Consider the following 17,640-nt stretch of genomic DNA (forward strand, 5'->3'; position numbering starts at 1 on the left):
CTTCTGCAGTCCTGCTTCTTCCTTCTTTACGTCGGTCTGGACACTCCAGTCCTCTTGTTCCCATCACTCAAGTCCATCACTGGAGGCGTGGGCAGTGTGGATTGCCCTGTCCTCCATGTCGATCTTGGGGGCAGGCTCACTCGCTGGGGCGACTTGCATGTCCGTTGTCTGGGTAGCCTTCTCCTCCACGCTGGCTTCTGTCTGAACCTTCTCGTCCTGCTTCTCTCTTCGCCATTCCTTTCTTCTGGTGTCCAGGCACACCGTGCACAGGAACACGATCAGTGTGTCCTCCAGGAGCTGTGCGAGGGTCTCGCTGAGGCCCACGCAGGGCTGGTGGGACCACACCACACCTCTCGCAACACACACCTTTTTCGGTCACTTCCTTCCCACACACACCAGAGTCATCCACACCCATCTCTGAAGCAAGGTGCTCACCAGAACACTGCCCAGCTTGGGGCTGGGCCACCAGGGGAGGGTTCGCCGGCATCTCAAAGTGCAGGTTCTGGGGCAGGTTCAGGTCGGGCATGTTGTTGTTGTCATTTCCATTCTCATCGTTGGTGTCATCCATCTCCTCTGTGTCGGGCTCAGGCTTTGCAGACAAGAAGTTTTCATATTCAACTTCATGTTAACCTAACATTAAAGGAGCTGTCATGTACTAGGGGCTGCAGATGTTGCCCTATTTTATCTATTTGCAATCCTAACATCACTTGCAGACGAGATATAGCCACAATACTTGGTTGTGTTGCACCACCAAAACAAGTTTTAAAATATTTAGCTGATTTTTAACCATTTGTCAAAAAAAGATGTACTTTGGAGTGTGGAACTCCTTTAAATTCATGTATTGCTGCCGTGTGCAGACTCTTTATGCTGTAATATGAAATTTCAATCTCAACTTTGACCTCTCAGCCACTGCCTCCCCATTTGTAAGGACCTTTTTTTGGCCTTACAAATTTCTCTGATCATTAATCCTATAAAGGTTATTGACATTTAAATCTATACATACATTTCATTTTTATTGAATATAAACTCCTCAGATCCTAAAGGAATGACTGTGTACACAGCCCTTGTACATTTTTCACCTCAGAGGTTACAAAAGAAGAGCCAAACTTTACAGCTGTTCCAATGAGACACTCCAAACAGTGTGCAGCAAGTAATGTAAACACTTGCCGCTGAACACTAAATATGCACACACAAGATAGGGCAGCCAGAGTCGTGGCGGGCCGTGCTCCACCACAGCAGGCCACGCCATCGCCAGCTGCCCCCAAAACTCCACAACTTAATAAAGCTCTTGTACAGGCCTACCGGCCTCTTGCAGACTAATATGTTCTTATTCTCTGAACCGACTGACAAAAGGCTTATTTATGACTAAAAAACGTCCATTGTCTCAGATATTTTAACACTGGTCTGTAATTTGTTAAAAATAACAAATAAAAATCCCTATTTTAGAAAAGCATCATGAAGCTAGAGAGGCAACAGTACTATCACTAACAACTTCATTTATGGAAATTAATGATATGTTAAAATGTTAAAAGTACTGAGCAAACTAAAATTCAAGGCATAGTTCACTTTGTATCACAATCATTTGGCAGTGACATTCCTTGGAATGTGCCAACTCTCATCTTGATTCCCTGTTCAAGGAGTTACTGGAAAACATAATACTTGTATGCAACAACACTTCAGACATTAACTGACAACTGTTATGTTGATGTGGTGACAACCAGAAGAGCAGGGAGGTGGAAGCATAGTCTGTCCCAACACTCACTCCAACACAGCTCTAAGAGAGGTCAGGTACAAACAAGTGTACATTCAGTCCACCATATCCCGGCCATGTGGGCGGGGTGAGAGTACCACATACATCTCGACATCCAACAGCCTCCCATACACACAGTGGCCTTGCCACTTGAATGTTTGGCCTGCAAAACTTTGTCCCAGGAATGAGAGCACCAGTTGGAGAGTTTGGCAGGAAGGTTACAAATACCCTTGATACAGCATGTAAAAAATCTAGGCATGTCTTACTAAAAATAACACAATGTTGTACATGCCTAGAGTTGTACAATTTGCTCTATGCAAACAGTCTATCCTGCACTACACAGGCTTAACGGAATGTTCAACATCCTAATGAGGCGTGCATCAGAGGAACACCTTCATGGTTTCCCTGACATGCTGCCGGCACACCGGGCAGCCTCCCCGCCGCCGGGTGATGGCTATGCTGCAGGCACTGCACAGACACAGGTGACGACAGGGCAGCAGAATGATGCACTTTGGTTCGTCCTGGCAAACCACACACAACCGGCTCTCACGCTCCTCCTCCAGCTCCTGGTACAGAAGTTTGTCCACATACCCCGGAGGAGGAGCTGTGCTGCTCCCACCGGCTTCGCCCTGGGGAACAGCCTCGTCCTGCTCCCTCAGATGCTGCCGCGTAAGGGGTGGTCTGGCCTGGGGCTGGGCCACCAGGGGAGGGTTCGCCGGCATCTCAAAGTGCTGGTTCTGGGGCAGGTTCAGGTCGGGCACGTTGTCGTTGTTGTCATTTCCGTTCTCATCGTTGGTGTCATCCATCTCCTCCTCTTCTGTGTCGGGCTCAGGCAGCAGACGCTGGCGGGGTGGACGCACCAGCCCCATGTACCAGCGGACCAGTCGCTGCCGCAGCACGCCGAGGGCCACAGGCGAGGGCAGGTCTGGGATCAGAATCATGTTGTCCATCATGTAGAACAAAACATACTTCAGGCCAACCATGAGGCCCAGGCCTGCCGCCACCCCAAGGATGGCTTCCAAAGGGATGTCTGAGAAGAATTCTACCACAGTGTTGAAGCAGCAGCTGGTTGCCTGGCTGACCCAGAGCCAGGCATCACTCACAGCCTGACTACAGGTCAGGAAGCTGTAGGAGCAGAGATGAACCATGCCGGAGAATACCAGACACACCACGTTTGGCACGAAGCCGATGATGAACACGACTGACGAGCCAAACAGGACAAAGGCATGCTTGAGGGCCATGAAGAAATTACCCAGCTGGGTCACAGCCATCATGGCACCTGACAGGATGGCCAAGTAGGAAGCATGGACCAGCTGGCAAGAGTACACAGCAGCTGACATGATGCTGACGGCAATGCCGTTGATGAAGGCAAAGATGAGCAGGACGGCTGTTCTGAGGGCAGTGGCCACGGCCATCACTGCATTGCCTATGTCCCCCAAGAAGAGCAGCAGGTCAGTCAGCAGCAGAGAAAGGAGATCAGCTGCCTGCAAAGGGAAAAAAAGTTTTGATTTACACAGATTATTTTTTTCTTAACCCAGTAGCAGCAGCAGCAGCAAAAAAAAAACAAAAAAAAAAAACACAGCTTAAACTGATCACAAATACTTTGATATATATTATATAATGATTCATGTGAGTGATGATTTTTTCTTACTAATTCGCTCAGAGGGGCCTTTAATAAACATGATCCCCGCGGCTACCGGGTTAAGCTAATTTTCTGATGTTGATTCACAGTAGACAGGAACTTGCAACATGGAGGAAGGGAAGGTTATCACTTTACAATCTCTCTTTACTAAAGAGACTTTCCCATCATCCTATAGGAGTTTGGGGCCTCTGTAGCAAGTACAGTAAATAGACAGAATGACTGTCTGAATCCCAGTTCTGCCGCGTGGCGTCAGGAAGGGGATCCAGTCTTCAACAACACTGAGCCACAATCTCAAAACAGCGACCCAGTACAAACAAAGGGGGAAAGCTGAAGGAGTATTTAAAATAATATTATTTCATCACAGGCTGACTATTCACCTAAACATGACATGAGTGGCACTATAGTATTTCCACGCGAAACTGGCGGATGGGATAGTGGCGGGTGGGGGGTCAGCCCCGCCCCGCACCTTGCCACACACTCTCTACATTCCTCATATGTCAGTTATTTACTACCTTTAAATAATTTCAATTAAATAATTGGATAATCCAATAAGGTCATATAGTGTTAAGATTGTTTCGTTTTTAGGATAATAACAAAGATTTTGTATGAATACCACGACACTTGACAACATTGTTTTCCAATGTAACGTTGTCACTGTGCTCAACCTGAGCCAGGTCACTTCTCTCAAGGTCATGGAAGGCTTAGTGGGTGTCCCGCTTCTCCCTTTCCATGTCATTGGCTACACAGCCACGAGAAAAAAATCATTTACAATTTAAAAAAGTACTTTTTAGACGAGAAAGCCAACAGAGGATTTATCATACCACCCACAAGAGTAACTGCAAGAACAGCAAGAGCCACTAATATTAGTGAAGGAACTGGTGAAAGAGTCTGTGCTAAACTAAATTATGATTGCATGATGCAGAGGTCACCAGGACAGCCTGTATTCTCGTCCCCAAAGAAGCCGGGCTGTGCTGCAACAGTGACAAATGTATAGACGATTTTAACCAACGTGTGTTTAGAAGAACTGTTCTAGGATTCTATAAAAAGAAAACTCCCTACATTGCACAAAATAAGGGAAGAATTCAAGGAAAGTATTTCCTTCAAAGGATGCATCGAGTCCCTACGTAAGGTTCTATTTCAGATGGGATTCAGATATGCTAAGGCTGATGGCCAAAAATTCCTACTGGAAAGAAACAATGTGGTAGCAGCTTGTATCGTTTTTGCGAGAAATAGGGCAGCTCAAACAGTCCTCCCACAACATTGTGTATCTTGATGAGACTTGGGTGAACCAAAACCACACAGTTGGAAAATGTTGGACAGACACTGCATCCCAACAAGCCACAGGAGTCAAGTCACCCACTGGAAAAGAAAGCCATCTGATTATTCTCCACGCAGGAACGAGAAATGGCTTTGTCGATAATGCAGAATTAATGTTTCAAGCCAAAAATGATGGAGACTATCATAACCAGATGAATTCTGCAGTCTTTGAAAATTGGTTCAAGTATCAGTTGTTGCCCAACATTGCAGACAACTCTGTAATTGTGATGGACAATGCTTCCTATCACTCTGTGCAACTTGAAAAAAAGCCAAGCACTGTTTACAATCTGCAGCATCCATCCTCTCTAGTTTCACATATTCTTTATTCACCTCCTTCACAAGGCCATAACTTTTCAAAAATTACTGCACGTGGCCAGCAGGACTGTTCAGAACAGAGAAGTGGATGTCCCTGTACTTGGTATTTGATCTCTTCCATTGAAGAGGTAAGCAACAGAAAGGGCAAGTGACTGTAAAATTAAAAAGGTCCTCACTCCCTTATGGTTGGCATAATTAAATGAAGCTGCTGTGACGTGAACAGGGCCAATGCATGCAAGTACTACCTATCTGTGGAATCTCTACAGTACCTTGTGTGTGAGGAGAAGCAGCAACTGGACGATGCGTGTTGTCACCTTGAGGACGGTGGTCATGACCTGGTTGTTGAGGCGCACGGCCACCCCGACGCCACTCCACACCAGGCCAAACACCCGCCCCATCTCCTCCGCCACCACTGTCAGCACCTCGGCCATCCTCCTGGCAAGACAATAAACCTCTGATGTACTGGAAAATGGCCTATCTGGGTGAGTACCACAGTGCACTCAACCACCCTGAGCTGTATCCTTCTTTCCCTCTTCCTGAATAATCCTTCTCTCCATTGGACGTGACATCCTAAAAAAATAAAACCTTAACCCATTGACATCACCGAGGAGTGAGTGGCGGCTGTGTATGTTCCCCGCCTTGGCACGGGAGTCAAACTGAGCCAGTGTCACAACCTGCAGGCACGGCTGACTAACTGAACAGTGATGGGAAAAGTAAAATTAGGTGCACATGCTATAGCTGGCTTTTTTTAGTGGTCTTTTTTTAGTTTTCTTTTTCAATGGTATTTTTTCAATGGTCTTTGTTTTTAGGCATCTTTTTCTAGTGAGCTTTTTTTTATTTTTTTTAGCAGATATTTTTAGCAGGCTTTTTTTTTTTTGGGGGGGGGGGATTTTTTTAGTGTCGTTTTTTTAGTGGTAATTTTTAGTGTCCAATATCATTAGTTATTGTAATAAATATTCAGACTATTTTGTCTGTTATATATGTGAATATTTATATATACAATGAATCCTCACACATTCTTATATAAATTCCAAACATGCTGATCTGCATTGATAATATGGCATTAGGCACATGAAAGGCAAGTGTGTCAAACAAACAATCAAGTCAGATCATATACAAGCAAATGATAGGCTTTAATCAATAAGCTTTATATAATTTCAGGTACAGAAAAAACATCTGGTTCTGTCAGTGTTAATAAAAGGTATTTTAAGAATCAATCACATGGGTAATATTGGATGTAGCACAAAATATTATTGAATGCGATGCTAAGCTATTCTGAATAGAGCTATTACCCATGTGATTTACATGGATCATTGAAATACCTTTTATTTGCACTTACAGAGGCAGATATCTTTTTATGTATCTTAAATGAGCTGCGGTGGCTGAGTGGTCATCATCCTGGCGTGGTGTTCAAGAAGATGCAGGTTCACATCCTGCCCAGCACTTCAAACATTTGACAGTTTTTTAGGCACTGCTGAGTGGTCTAATACTACCCACATACTGTCCTGAAGACCACCTATCAACCCCGATTCCCTTTCTAGGTTCTAGATTCTCTCGAAAAAGAGGATCAAAGATGAGCTCAAAGGGGCAGCATGAGCCAGGCAAGATGGTGCCACTATACACTTGCTTGTACTACAACAGACAGGGGCTGACCACCAGGCCCCATCAAGAAAGCCTATTGGTGCCATAGGCCAATATAAATATATATATATATATATATATATATATATATATCTATATATATATATATATCTCTATATATATATATATATATATATATATATATATATAATTATTGGCTTTAAAAGGCCATTGTTTGTTCAAGTATGATCTGACTCTGTCTAATACATAAGCTTGGGTTTTATGTGCTTGTCAAGTATACTGGCGAGACAAATCAGCATGTTTGGGATATTATTGCAGAATGGTTGAATGTTTTATTATTACAACCATTGATGTTCATTCAATCATGAACAGGCAATGCAGGTGTGCCACATCTACACTCATGAGTGGACAGATGGAATGAAACCAACAATAGTAAGTAAGACAAAACTTGAGGGGTGCAGCACCTGTTATATGCCTTGACTCTCTTGCCTTTTTATTACTATCACTAATGATGCAAGTTTAATTAGTAATAATGTGTGTGTCACCTGATGTGGTAAGGAGAGCATCCAGGGGCAGTGAGGCACTTCCAGTAGAGCCTCAGGGTTCACACAGTGGCAGGCATTCAGAAGGCCATGGGCAGGATTGAGTACTGGAGGGGAGCGCACCCAACACTGAGAAAGTTTACTGTGTTGCCAGGCGGTGACGGCCGAGTGACAACACAAGCTGAGGGTAAAGAATGGACCGTATTGGCTATACAGGCAGCACCACCCGTTGCCACTCAGTGAACTGTCAAAGCAGTACTTTCCATAGAACTCAAGTTATGTACTAGAGTGTGTCTAAGGCTGCTTCCAGGATACAAGGCCTTGGTGCCGCCACACCTTCAAGCCAACGACAGCACACACTTTACTCCTACCCGATTTCCTTACTCTACTATTTAACATGGAAAAAAACTGAAATCGGGTAGGAGTGAAGTGTGTGCAATCATCGGCTTGGGGTGACGGTGGTGTATCCCTGAGACAGCCTCAGACGCACTCTAGTCTAACTTGAACTCTATGGAAAATTCAGCTTGGAGTTGAGTGGCCACATGTGGCGCTGCCTGAATAGCCAATATAGTCCATTGGGTTAGGCTAGGCTACTAGGCTAGATAGGTTAGGTTTTTGAGGACCTCTTCCTGTAAATGTTTTTGGTATGAGACACAATCCCATGCTATATCAAGTGCAACTGTGCTTTCGTTTTGTAATAAGGAACTTTAGTTATGTAATATTTTCCTTTGAATGCCTGCTTAACATACTAGGCACGGCCCCGGGCCCTGCGCCAAGACTGTGTCGGTGTGGGCCAGCCAGCCAGGCTCTATGGGGCTGGGCTGGTGGGTGGCCTGGGCCGTGTGGTGGCCCTGGTGGGCTGGCCAGGGTGTCGGGGCGGCGCCTTGGTGGCCAGACCGGTCAGACCACCGCTGAGCCTGATGGACAGCCCGCCAAGGCCTTATCCTCAGGGGCCTTTACACGCACATGAAACATATTTCGGCGATTATTAGGTTATCCATTATTGGCTTGGTGGGTCTGTGGTTACCTGGCGGTGCGTGGCGGCTCGTGAGTGTGGCCGCGGCGAGGGTCACACACTTCCTTTCCCTGCACCTGAGGTCGTGGCGGCGGGCGGCGCTCACTCTGCCATTTTCAAAACAATCGCTGCCACACGCCGCCACGGGGAGACTCTGAAGGCCCTGTGCTCGCCCCCCAGCCCGTGTTGCCCTGCTGATGGCTGTGTAACGGACTCAATAATTTGTTGGGTGTGATTCAGGCCGCCCCAAAGCCTCGCCTCGAGTTAGTTTGACAATTTCGTGTTTGTACAAGCAACAGTAATGGCGGGGAATTTGAATGTCGCTCAGGAGGTCGATCGTGTCTTGGTGGCGGGGGCGTCTCAGAAGGCCATCGTGTGGGGCCTAGAAATTAGCCTACAATAGTTTAGAGGAATATGTGTTTTATGTGTTGTAAAGACGAGTCAGTGTGTATCAGTCCTGTGTTACCCCTCCCCTTTCGAGACATAATTTTGAGCCAATTTCAGTCCAACACATTTGCTGTCGCTCAAACCAAACTGTTTAATCTCCGCTCCATATAACAGTTAGGTTTTCAATGCAACACTAAAACCAAAGAGACTTTCCGTTTAGTTTCCTCAACTTTCTTATAAATATCAGTATACAAGGAATTTTCGAAGTCTTTGTATTGGTTTGGGATCTTACTAACCCATCATGGCGAACTGTTCAAGTGGCCCAATGTCTGCACCACACTGGCATGGGCTGCTAATCCCAGGGACTGAAGTGAAGCCGCCGAACTGTCATTCCCTCTCCATCAGTATGGCGCACACCCGGGTGAGAGGTCACGCCCACAGCTTTTGTTACTGCCTTTAGCCTTTAGGCCACGTCTTATCCATTACAACGGCATTTTTATTTTACGACTGTTCACTTACTGATGCGGTAGATCTATTTCGCAAATACTAGTAATATATGCCACACAGCCCCTTCCCCCCAATTGGTCCCCTTGCCATTATGACAAGTACAGAAATTACTGGAAGGACTTAACACTTCTAAATCCATTGGCCCCGACAACATTTCCGCCTTCATCCTTAAATCCTTGGCCCCCATCCTTCAGGCCATCTTCACCCAATCCCTATCCTCCACCTCATTAGGGGAGGTGATAATATGGACCACTTTTTTATTTCAAGCGAAAACACTAATTTTAAAGGGAAAAATTGCATCAACAACCGCCATAAGTATTGGCAAATTTTATCCTCTTAATACATTCAGTTATAGTGAGAAAAACTAAATCATTCAAATGCTTCAGCTTTTTATTCAAGATCCAAAAAAGTGGGTCATAGAAAGTGGGGTGGTAATATGGAACAAGTGGGGTGGTGATATGAAACAGTTTAGAAAATAACAAAATAATATATTCCTTTTTGTGAATACATAAATAAAGCTTTTACAGTGAAGAGGAAAGTTTTAAAAACAGAAGTTACAAATGGAAAAATCAGTTTCACAGCCACTAGGCTAGACAACATGATCGCCCATCCCCGGCACGCCACACACTGAACCCGCAGTTCTCGTTTGGAGTTTGATTTTTTTTCATACGAGGTCTTTAAAGCTTCCTTGTATGGAGAAGTAAGAGATGGCTTCAAAGCTTTGGGACCTCTATTCGGCGAGATATGAAGTGTGGGGAGGTAAAGCCTGGAGATATGGCAAAGTTTATTTTCTCTTCCCCTGGCCTTAGAGGAATTTCTCATGTTTTATGTTGATAGGAGCTAGAACTGGACTGATGGTTAGGCAGAGGCATGTTGTTTATCTGTGTATCTCTACTTATTTATGTCTTTGGTCGGCATTTTTAGACTTTCACTTCTTAGGCTATACATGAACTATTTCCATTGGCCAAATAGGCTGTCTGGTTCTGATGAATTTCTTTTTTAGGTTCATGGCACAAAAGGGGTCAAACTATCACCAGGATCATAAAACTACCTGTGGAAATGGCCAAAACTCATACGAAAGCTTGGACGACAAAATGTTTAAAAATATGGCCTTATGTATTAATTCATCTGTATAACTCTTCCCCAGTGGTTTAAATGATTCAGGCCTTGATTTATCTGGTCCCGTTGGCTCTCCCTTCTTGAGTTCCTGCATGTTGCTGAATATTTCCTCCTTTGTTATCTCTTCTTTCTTCTTTTCATGTTGTCATGCTTCTATACTTTTTTTTTCTGGTATTAAGGCATCTCACATAAGATTATGGTCTGATAACTATTACCTCTTTCCTCTCATCTGTCTCCATTTGTATGTACCAGTCATAGCTACCTGTTCAGCAGAGCAAAATCTGTCACACTTTATTTTTAAAGGATGTTATGCATCAGGTACTTAGGAAAACAGTAACTCAAATAAAAGGTAAAGCTGGGAGCATATGCCATAGCTCCGCATGGCAGTGGTGCTCATCTCTGTCCCAGTAGCCCTTTTAGCCTGTGGTGGAAGAGAGCCCTTAACCCGACACAAGGCCAGTGTAACATCCGGGTTACCACAGCTTGCTTTCCACAGGTTTTCCCAGGTACCCATTTATTGACCATCCTGAAAGGAGGGAAGAAGACACGTACTGACTGCCCAGGCTGGGATTTGAACCCAGACCTGCAGATTAGTAGTTAGGGGTGCTAAGCACTGGATCGTAGAGGCATTGTCTCAAATAAGGCTTTTTGAATTCCCGGTGTGGAGAGTGGACGCTGCTCCTGAAGCCCACTCCACTTGCACAGTACAGTAAATACAAGGGTGGAGAGAAAAAAAAATATTGTTTACTATTTTATTTATGATTTCTTGCAATAAAGTTTGCCATGAAGTAAGGAATGAAAATATTATTTTCAAGTGATAAGCATAATTACTTCGTGTGATCTTAATGTACAGCTCATCTCTTTGTAAAAAAAAATAAAGTTTTCATGATTCAACATAAATAGCAAAACATGAACTGACCAAGGTATTGAGGTAACGTAACTGCCACTGTTAGAAGAGTGAAGAAAGTGGCGATGGGAGGCAGGAGAGGAAGGCTGACCCGCGGGCCGAGCGGTGAGCCAAGCAGCACAGAGCCAGTCACAGGGATCAAGCTCAGATATATTAAAAGATGCTCTAAAACTTTTCCAACATTACAGAGAAATTAATTTTAAGATAAGTAATTTCCAAACATAATGCCTCTATTATGCTTTTATTACCTTCCGATGAACAACTAAAAACTATTTTTTTATGAGCGAGAACAATTAAGGTGTTCAGTAGCTGTAATTTTTCAAAATAAAATTCTGCTTCAAAGTCAATCACTGGTGTCCCCTGAAGGCCCCTCCTGCAGCAGTACCCATGGCCATGGCAGGGAGGCAGGACACAGTATTCACTCGTGTATCTGAAGTGATCTGGCTCAAGGCAGGTCGAGTGCACAAAGCAGCTGGACACGGCAGGTACTGAAAACAGCTGCTAACAAGGGGCAAGGAAAGGCATCGTGCCTGCCCCAGCCTGAGTACTCCACCAGCCTGGCAGCCATGCCAATTTCAAGTCTTTTCCAGTCATCCCAGCTTTTAATGTTATGTATTATGATGATTTAGCTTTAATATCAAGGTTTAGCTGCTGTGAGTTCATATACATGAGTGATTACTGTATATACTTAACCCCTTCAACATGAGGACGCATATACTGCGTTCTTGCATGCCCCGTACCATATCCGAGGATGTGCATACTGCGTCCTGGCTCGCTTTAGCCAATATATGAGGTATTTTATCTATATATTTATGCTTATATCTCAAAATTATCAATTAATTTGTTTCTTTATGTGCACCATTTAATTCTGCATGTTTTCATATATAATACATGATGATTGTGTTGAGTTTATAGCTGAAAACTTGTTATATTCAATAGTGACATTTGAAATATGGCACGGGCGGCGATCCCAGATACGGCGCGGGGCGCTGTTTTGGCCCGGCCGTAGGGAGTTTCTTTATGTGCACCATTTAATTCTGCATGTTTACATATATAATACATGATGATTATGTTGAGTTTATGGCTGAAAACTTGTTATATTCAATAGCAACATTTGAAATTTGGCGCGCGTGGCAATCCCGGATACAGCACGGGGCGCTGTTTTGGCCCAGCCGTAGTGAAGGTGTTAAATGTTTAATTACAATTTGCTAAAAAATAATTTACATTTAAACTTTTAATTCAACACCACTGCTTAGAGGTATTTCTTTTGATTTAACTTCTCTAAATTTCTTATACTATTGTTTTAAAAAAGAATTGTAATACAGTCAATTGCAACAGTAATGCCTCTTGTTAAAATAATACCTATCCTTATCTAGTATGAAAATGTATTAACAATAAAAGTATGAAATGCATGTTAGGTTTCACCCTAAAACAATGAGATGCCATTGGTAGGAAGATTGGGTTTCATACATAAACAAATATGTAGTCTCCATAAAGTTATAAATACCTAAAAGTCTTGTTAATAAAATGGTTAAACATTTGAGAGACCTGAGGGTATGGAAGTGACAGAACAGGACCACCCTTGTAAAGGTAAGCTAGAATGTTTCCTAGATGAGCAAGATTCTTTATGCTATTTTTGTACTGTACATTATGGAAAATACTAAAATGGAATTTGAATTTCCAGCTATGAAGATTTCACCTCCCGAGTCCTGCCCTGGTGGAGGGCGAGGACACGCCTGCCAGCCTCGGTGGCGTGCGAGAGGAACAAGTCGTCAACGGACTGCTGGACTCCAATACTAAGGTGTGTTCCAAACAATAGTTACTGCCATGCAACTACAAGCCACCTCAAGATGCCCACAGTCTTTGGTTATCAACATTTTAGCCTACCTTTAAATGCTATGCATATCTCTCACCTACACTGGTGCTACTGTGCAGTGTTAATTGCCTAAAATTTCAGTCTAGTCTGGTGAGCTGTAATAGGCAGTGATACAATGAAGTCACCTAACCTACTATCATTATCACCTTTCTTGACAGAAAGAGCACTAACTATTGCTTAAAAAAATAATTGTAAAATATGAATATTCCTAAAACAACTTATCTATGAGGCTAAAATGAAGAGCAGAACTCACCCAGGCAGGGAGTGTACATGACTATGTAGGGATTTAAGTTAAAAAGGGGTTATCACATTATGATTTGTGCCAGAACCTTCCCACTCTAGTGCAGTGGAAGTGTGGTCACCATTACTGGCAGGCTTTACAACAGCTTTGCTGTTAGGACATGTGCCTCCTTGGCAAATACATTAATGGAAGAACGAAATTACTAAGTAGCTACCAGATCATGTGACCCACAATGCTGCTTCAGACCCAGCAGCCTGACTGACTGGCTGGCTTGCTCCTTGCACACTCACTCGCTGACAGTGCCAACGGCAGTCTGAGAGCGGACAGTGTTGACAGTGTTGTTGGTCTCGCTGTCGCCCTCTGCTGCCCCGCAGCCCTGCAGGTACAAGGGGAGGCCCTGCTTGTGCTGTGATGCTGGGGGGGGTGAGCAGAACAGGTCAGACACAAACCGTGCCTGCAATGTTGAGAACACCTTGGTCAGTGTTATTTAAGAATTAGAATTTTCAAAATAATGAAATGAAGAATTAAAATGTAACATGAAATTTAGTTCACATTTCCCTTATTACAACTAAAGCCAAGTTTATTGCTGCAAAGAAGACAAAGCACCAAATGAGTCAGCTGTGTAAGTTGCTAACTTATGAGGTGAGCCCCACAGAACCACTCTTAGGGAATGCAGCAAGGAGGAGATCCAAAGCAGGCTCTTGTTAACGCAATGGACAAAGACCGAGGCACCGAGTTTAGTCTCCCAGACTGGCTTTTTACCCCAGCTTTCAAACATCACTCAAGTCATATTTATACTTCTCTTTATGGCTTTAAAGCTTTACAATAGGCGCACCTAACATCACCGTAGCCGATCCAGGATTCAGTACGTTTCCTAACTAGTAGAAGGTAATGTTATAATTGTATTTTGTAAAGAATCCTTATAACCCAAAACTAACTAAAATCATGGGTATTCTTTTTCTTGAACAGAACATTGAATAAACAACAGAACAATAATATGAAAATACGTATAGCCACCGTTGCCAGATTGTCGTACTCAGAGCACAGTATTTACCGGTTTCTGACGCCTAACTATTGCCAAGAAACATCAGAATCTTAACTCTTTTAACGATAACTATAAATTAGTTTCGTTATTGGAGCCCAGAAGACAGTTTAGGGGTAGGAAGTCAGAAAATATAATTGGCTGAGTACGACAATCTGGCAACGTTGAGGCTGTAACTCCGTGGCCCGAGCCAGCCTATACACCATTTTGGGGGTGTCAGATACCATAAACAGCATATTTTTTACTGCGCAAAGCAGATGTCACTTATTGTGACTTTGTGAGCTTTCATATTTCTCTATTTGTGTATATTTCATGGTGGCAAAACTTTCATTACTAGTTTCATTTTTACAAGTGACACGAATATGTGACTGTTTTTCAGAATAGAATTTCACTCAAACAAGTGAATCAGACACCAAAGAAATATCACCAGTGTGTGTATGAATGAATACAAAGATAAGCACATACTTTGATTTAACTCTAGGATGTCTCGTGGATCATTAATAAATAAAAACAAAATATCTGGATAGGCTACTCTTTAGCCCGTTACCGGCTATGGCTGCCAAAAAAGTCCCTCCGCCAAGTTTGTACCCCCCATTTGGTGATTGTTAGGTGCGCCTATTGGCAGGAGCAAAGTGCACCATGCATGGCAGACCATGACACACGGCATCAAGTTGTGTGACCACCTGACCCCAAGATGCTGGTATGTGTGTGTGTGTGTGTGTGAGGCAGAGTCAGCTGAATGCAATGCACAAAAGTGATGCTTGAGGAAAAAAACAGAATGAGGCAAAACATAACAAAGTGACCCTGACCCTGAGACGGTCTAAACAAAGCGAGTCTTGTCGGGTGAGGACGAGCGACTACACTCTTGCAGCTGTATGGTGTCCCCACACTGGCGCTGCAGCTGCCCGCGATCAGCGCTCCCACAAAATAGATCCGACACAAACACTGACTAGAGGATTGGATGGGGGCATCTTAGGTACCAAGTGTCTGGCAATCAGGGTCACAGTCAAGGTGAATGATGGGTGAAAATAAATGTAAAAATATTCAGTTATTCACATTATACAAAACTTAATTAAAATGTTCAAATCATATGAAAATGTGTAGACTCATAAAAAAAACACTCTGGCCAGGCAGGAAGGTGACCAGACGTACTCACGATCAGGATGGCCACAGTGGTTCCGAGGAAGAAGCCAAAGAGGACGTCGGACCAGTGGTGTTTGTAGTCTGAGATGCGGGAGAGACATGTGTAGAAGGTCATCATGAGGAACACAAACTGCAGGAAGGGACGGAGCAGCCTCGGAGACTTGAACCTGAACCGCATCTGGAGGTAGATCTGCAAGGTAAGAATGAATGGCTTGTTTGATAACTGAGACAGAAATGAAGGTTGGTATTCTCAGACACTTCCACCTCACACATCAAGTCCTTCCAAGGACTGATAAGGTGATCAGTCAGGCTCTAATAAGTGTTTTTGAGGTTCATGGTACAGAAGAAGGGTCATAAAACTACCCCTGGAAATGCCCAGAACTGCTACAAAAGCCTCGTCAGATGTGTGCTTGTGTGCCAATATGTTTAAGAATATGGGCCGTGGTCTTCAATAGTAAAAGAAACCCATACAGTAGACCACTTATAGTATGGACACTTTGGATGGGTAAAAAATAAAAGTAATATTTAGAAGGGAAGGGAAGGCCTTTACAAGCTGCACTGATGGTGGATATGTAAAACAAAAAGTGGTGTGTATAGAAGGAAAGCATAGGAAGTTGCAAGCTACATTGATGTGTCAGTAATCAATACAGTAAACAGAAGACAGGGTCTATTAAGGGTTCCTATTACTACTAGTTGTGACTTTAATCTTATATATTAGCATCATTCTAGCAGTTGATGACTGAGGCTGAAGCACATCCTAGGCTTCATGTCTTGTTAAGCACACCTAGGCTTCATGTCTTGTTGCAGAATAATGCGCTCCTACTGATGTGTGAAACTAAAGAGGTGGTGTTATACGCCAAGCTAGACTGTATTAGGGTTGGCTATGAGCTGAGTTGGTCCCCTCGGGTCTGGTGCCAGAAACACCACCATCTCTCTTTCTGAAATCTGCAAGATCCATGAGATTGAGAATTGCAGGTTCTTGGTACCACAGACCAGAGTTACATTGCTGGACTTTGTCTTTGTCGGAGGGGTAGCTAAGGAGATTGACCACGTCCTTGTAAGCACTTGTTGCAGGATCATTCAGAACTGCAGGGTTTTCCAGTATGCTGAGTTCTCCGCAACAGACCATAGGCTTGTTGTTGCTACGCAAGCTTCATGCTACTTCATGATAAATCTAGGGATGTAACAATACTGTGCTCCATCTCAAGGGTCTGAAAGACCTGGCATGTGGTCACGAGTATACAGTGACAGTCTCAAATCAGTTCATTATGCTCAGCGCCCTGGAGGACCCTTTAGAACTGTGGGATACCTTCAAATCCAAAACTCTTCAAGCTGCAAAGGAGTACAATGGAGAGTGCTCAATATTTAGCACTGGTTTTGCCTTGAAGGAGATGCTGGAGAATATCAAGAACTCATGCTACCAGGCTTGTTGGGAATTGGAACCAATATAGAGCTCTGTCACATAGCATTGGAGCTCTCCTGAGGAGAGACAAGGAAAGGCATGTTGGGAGTCTCGCTGAAGAAGTCAAGGGCCATTTCAATGCAAATGACCTCCGACCTGCTTACTGAGCCCTAAATAAGCTCTGCTCTAAGCCTCGCTCTCAGGTGAGCACTGTCTAAACAGTAGATGGCTGCCTTGTGTCAGATGTAGATGGGTAGAGGGCTCATTGGGATGAGTATTTGAGCAAAAGTACATGGTGGACCCTCTAAGCAGGCAGCTCCTAACTGGTGGGTTACAAATGGCAGATGCTGATCCATCTATTGACAAAAGCCCTCCCTCTCTTGATGAGGTTAGAGACTGGCAAGGTTGAGGGGTGAAAAGACACCTGGTATTTGAAACATCAGTGCAGAGCTGCTCAAAGCTGGAGGTGAGGCCATGACCTGCAAGTTGCATGCTGTTACAACAGCCCAAATACTCAGCCCAGCAAGCCCTCTGCCCGACTCTAGGAAACTATTTGTATAAGGCTAACCTGAGGGGGAGGCTCAGAGCTGAGTTTATTCAGAGTTTGTGAGGAAGGTTGGAGGTCATGCATTGAAATGACCCTTGACATTCTCAGTGAGACTCCTGACACACCTCTCCTTGTCCATCCTCAACACAGCTCAAGTCCTATGTGGCAAAGCCCTAAACTGGGTCTGATTCCCTGAAAGCCTCACTCCCTTTGCCCTGTTTACTAAACTGCTTCTCTCCTTTAAAACAGCCTCTCAGCTTTTGATCCAACACATTTCTACTGGAGT

The 17,640-nt window shown here is 43.9% G+C and overlaps 2 protein-coding genes across 5 annotated transcripts in view; both read right to left on the reverse strand.

Annotated features, from left to right (window-relative positions):
* Positions 1–994: 994 nt before the first annotated feature.
* LOC126995824 (uncharacterized) lies at positions 995–8,429 on the reverse strand. 2 transcript variants are annotated; one of them, XM_050855671.1, is made up of 4 exons: positions 8,196–8,422; positions 7,172–7,349; positions 5,294–5,459; positions 995–3,234 (listed from the first exon to the last, which is right to left on the reverse strand). In XM_050855671.1, exons 3-4 carry the CDS (start codon positions 5,453–5,455, stop codon positions 2,131–2,133), a joined length of 1,266 nt encoding a protein of 421 aa, XP_050711628.1. In that variant the 5' UTR covers positions 5,456–5,459; positions 7,172–7,349; positions 8,196–8,422; the 3' UTR covers positions 995–2,130. The 2 variants fall into 2 exon arrangements, with proteins under 2 accessions (XP_050711628.1, XP_050711629.1); XM_050855672.1 differs by lacking the exon at positions 7,172–7,349 and having other exon boundaries at positions 8,196–8,429.
* Positions 8,430–10,934: 2,505 nt separating this feature from the next.
* The window catches only part of LOC126995825 (putative phosphatidate phosphatase), a 25,273-nt gene continuing 18,567 nt past the window's right edge, over positions 10,935–17,640 (reverse strand). For 2 of the 3 annotated variants that reach the window (XM_050855673.1, XM_050855674.1), the window contains exons 5-6: positions 15,419–15,595; positions 10,935–13,674 (exon numbers count right to left, since the gene is read on the reverse strand). In XM_050855673.1, the coding sequence (XP_050711630.1) occupies positions 13,507–13,674; positions 15,419–15,595 (345 nt within the window). In that variant the 3' untranslated portion in view covers positions 10,935–13,506. Of the gene's footprint in view, positions 13,675–15,071; positions 15,212–15,418; positions 15,596–17,640 lie in introns of all 3 variants that reach the window. The other variant, XM_050855675.1, reaches the window with a different exon arrangement.

The sequence above is a fragment of the Eriocheir sinensis genome, chromosome 9 (assembly GCF_024679095.1).
Source record: "Eriocheir sinensis breed Jianghai 21 chromosome 9, ASM2467909v1, whole genome shotgun sequence".
In the NCBI taxonomy this organism is placed as follows: Eukaryota; Metazoa; Arthropoda; class Malacostraca; order Decapoda; family Varunidae; genus Eriocheir; species Eriocheir sinensis.

Bases quoted from the DNA above. Each gene is read 5' to 3' on its own strand.
- LOC126995824 (XM_050855672.1), bottom strand. From the start codon at position 5,455: ATGGCCGAGGTGCTGACAGTGGTGGCGGAGGAGATGGGGCGGGTGTTT. The intron at 3,235-5,293 runs GTACTGTAGAGA...TTCCCTTTGCAG, and splicing joins TGCTTCTCCTCACACACAAG to GCAGCTGATCTCCTTTCTCT.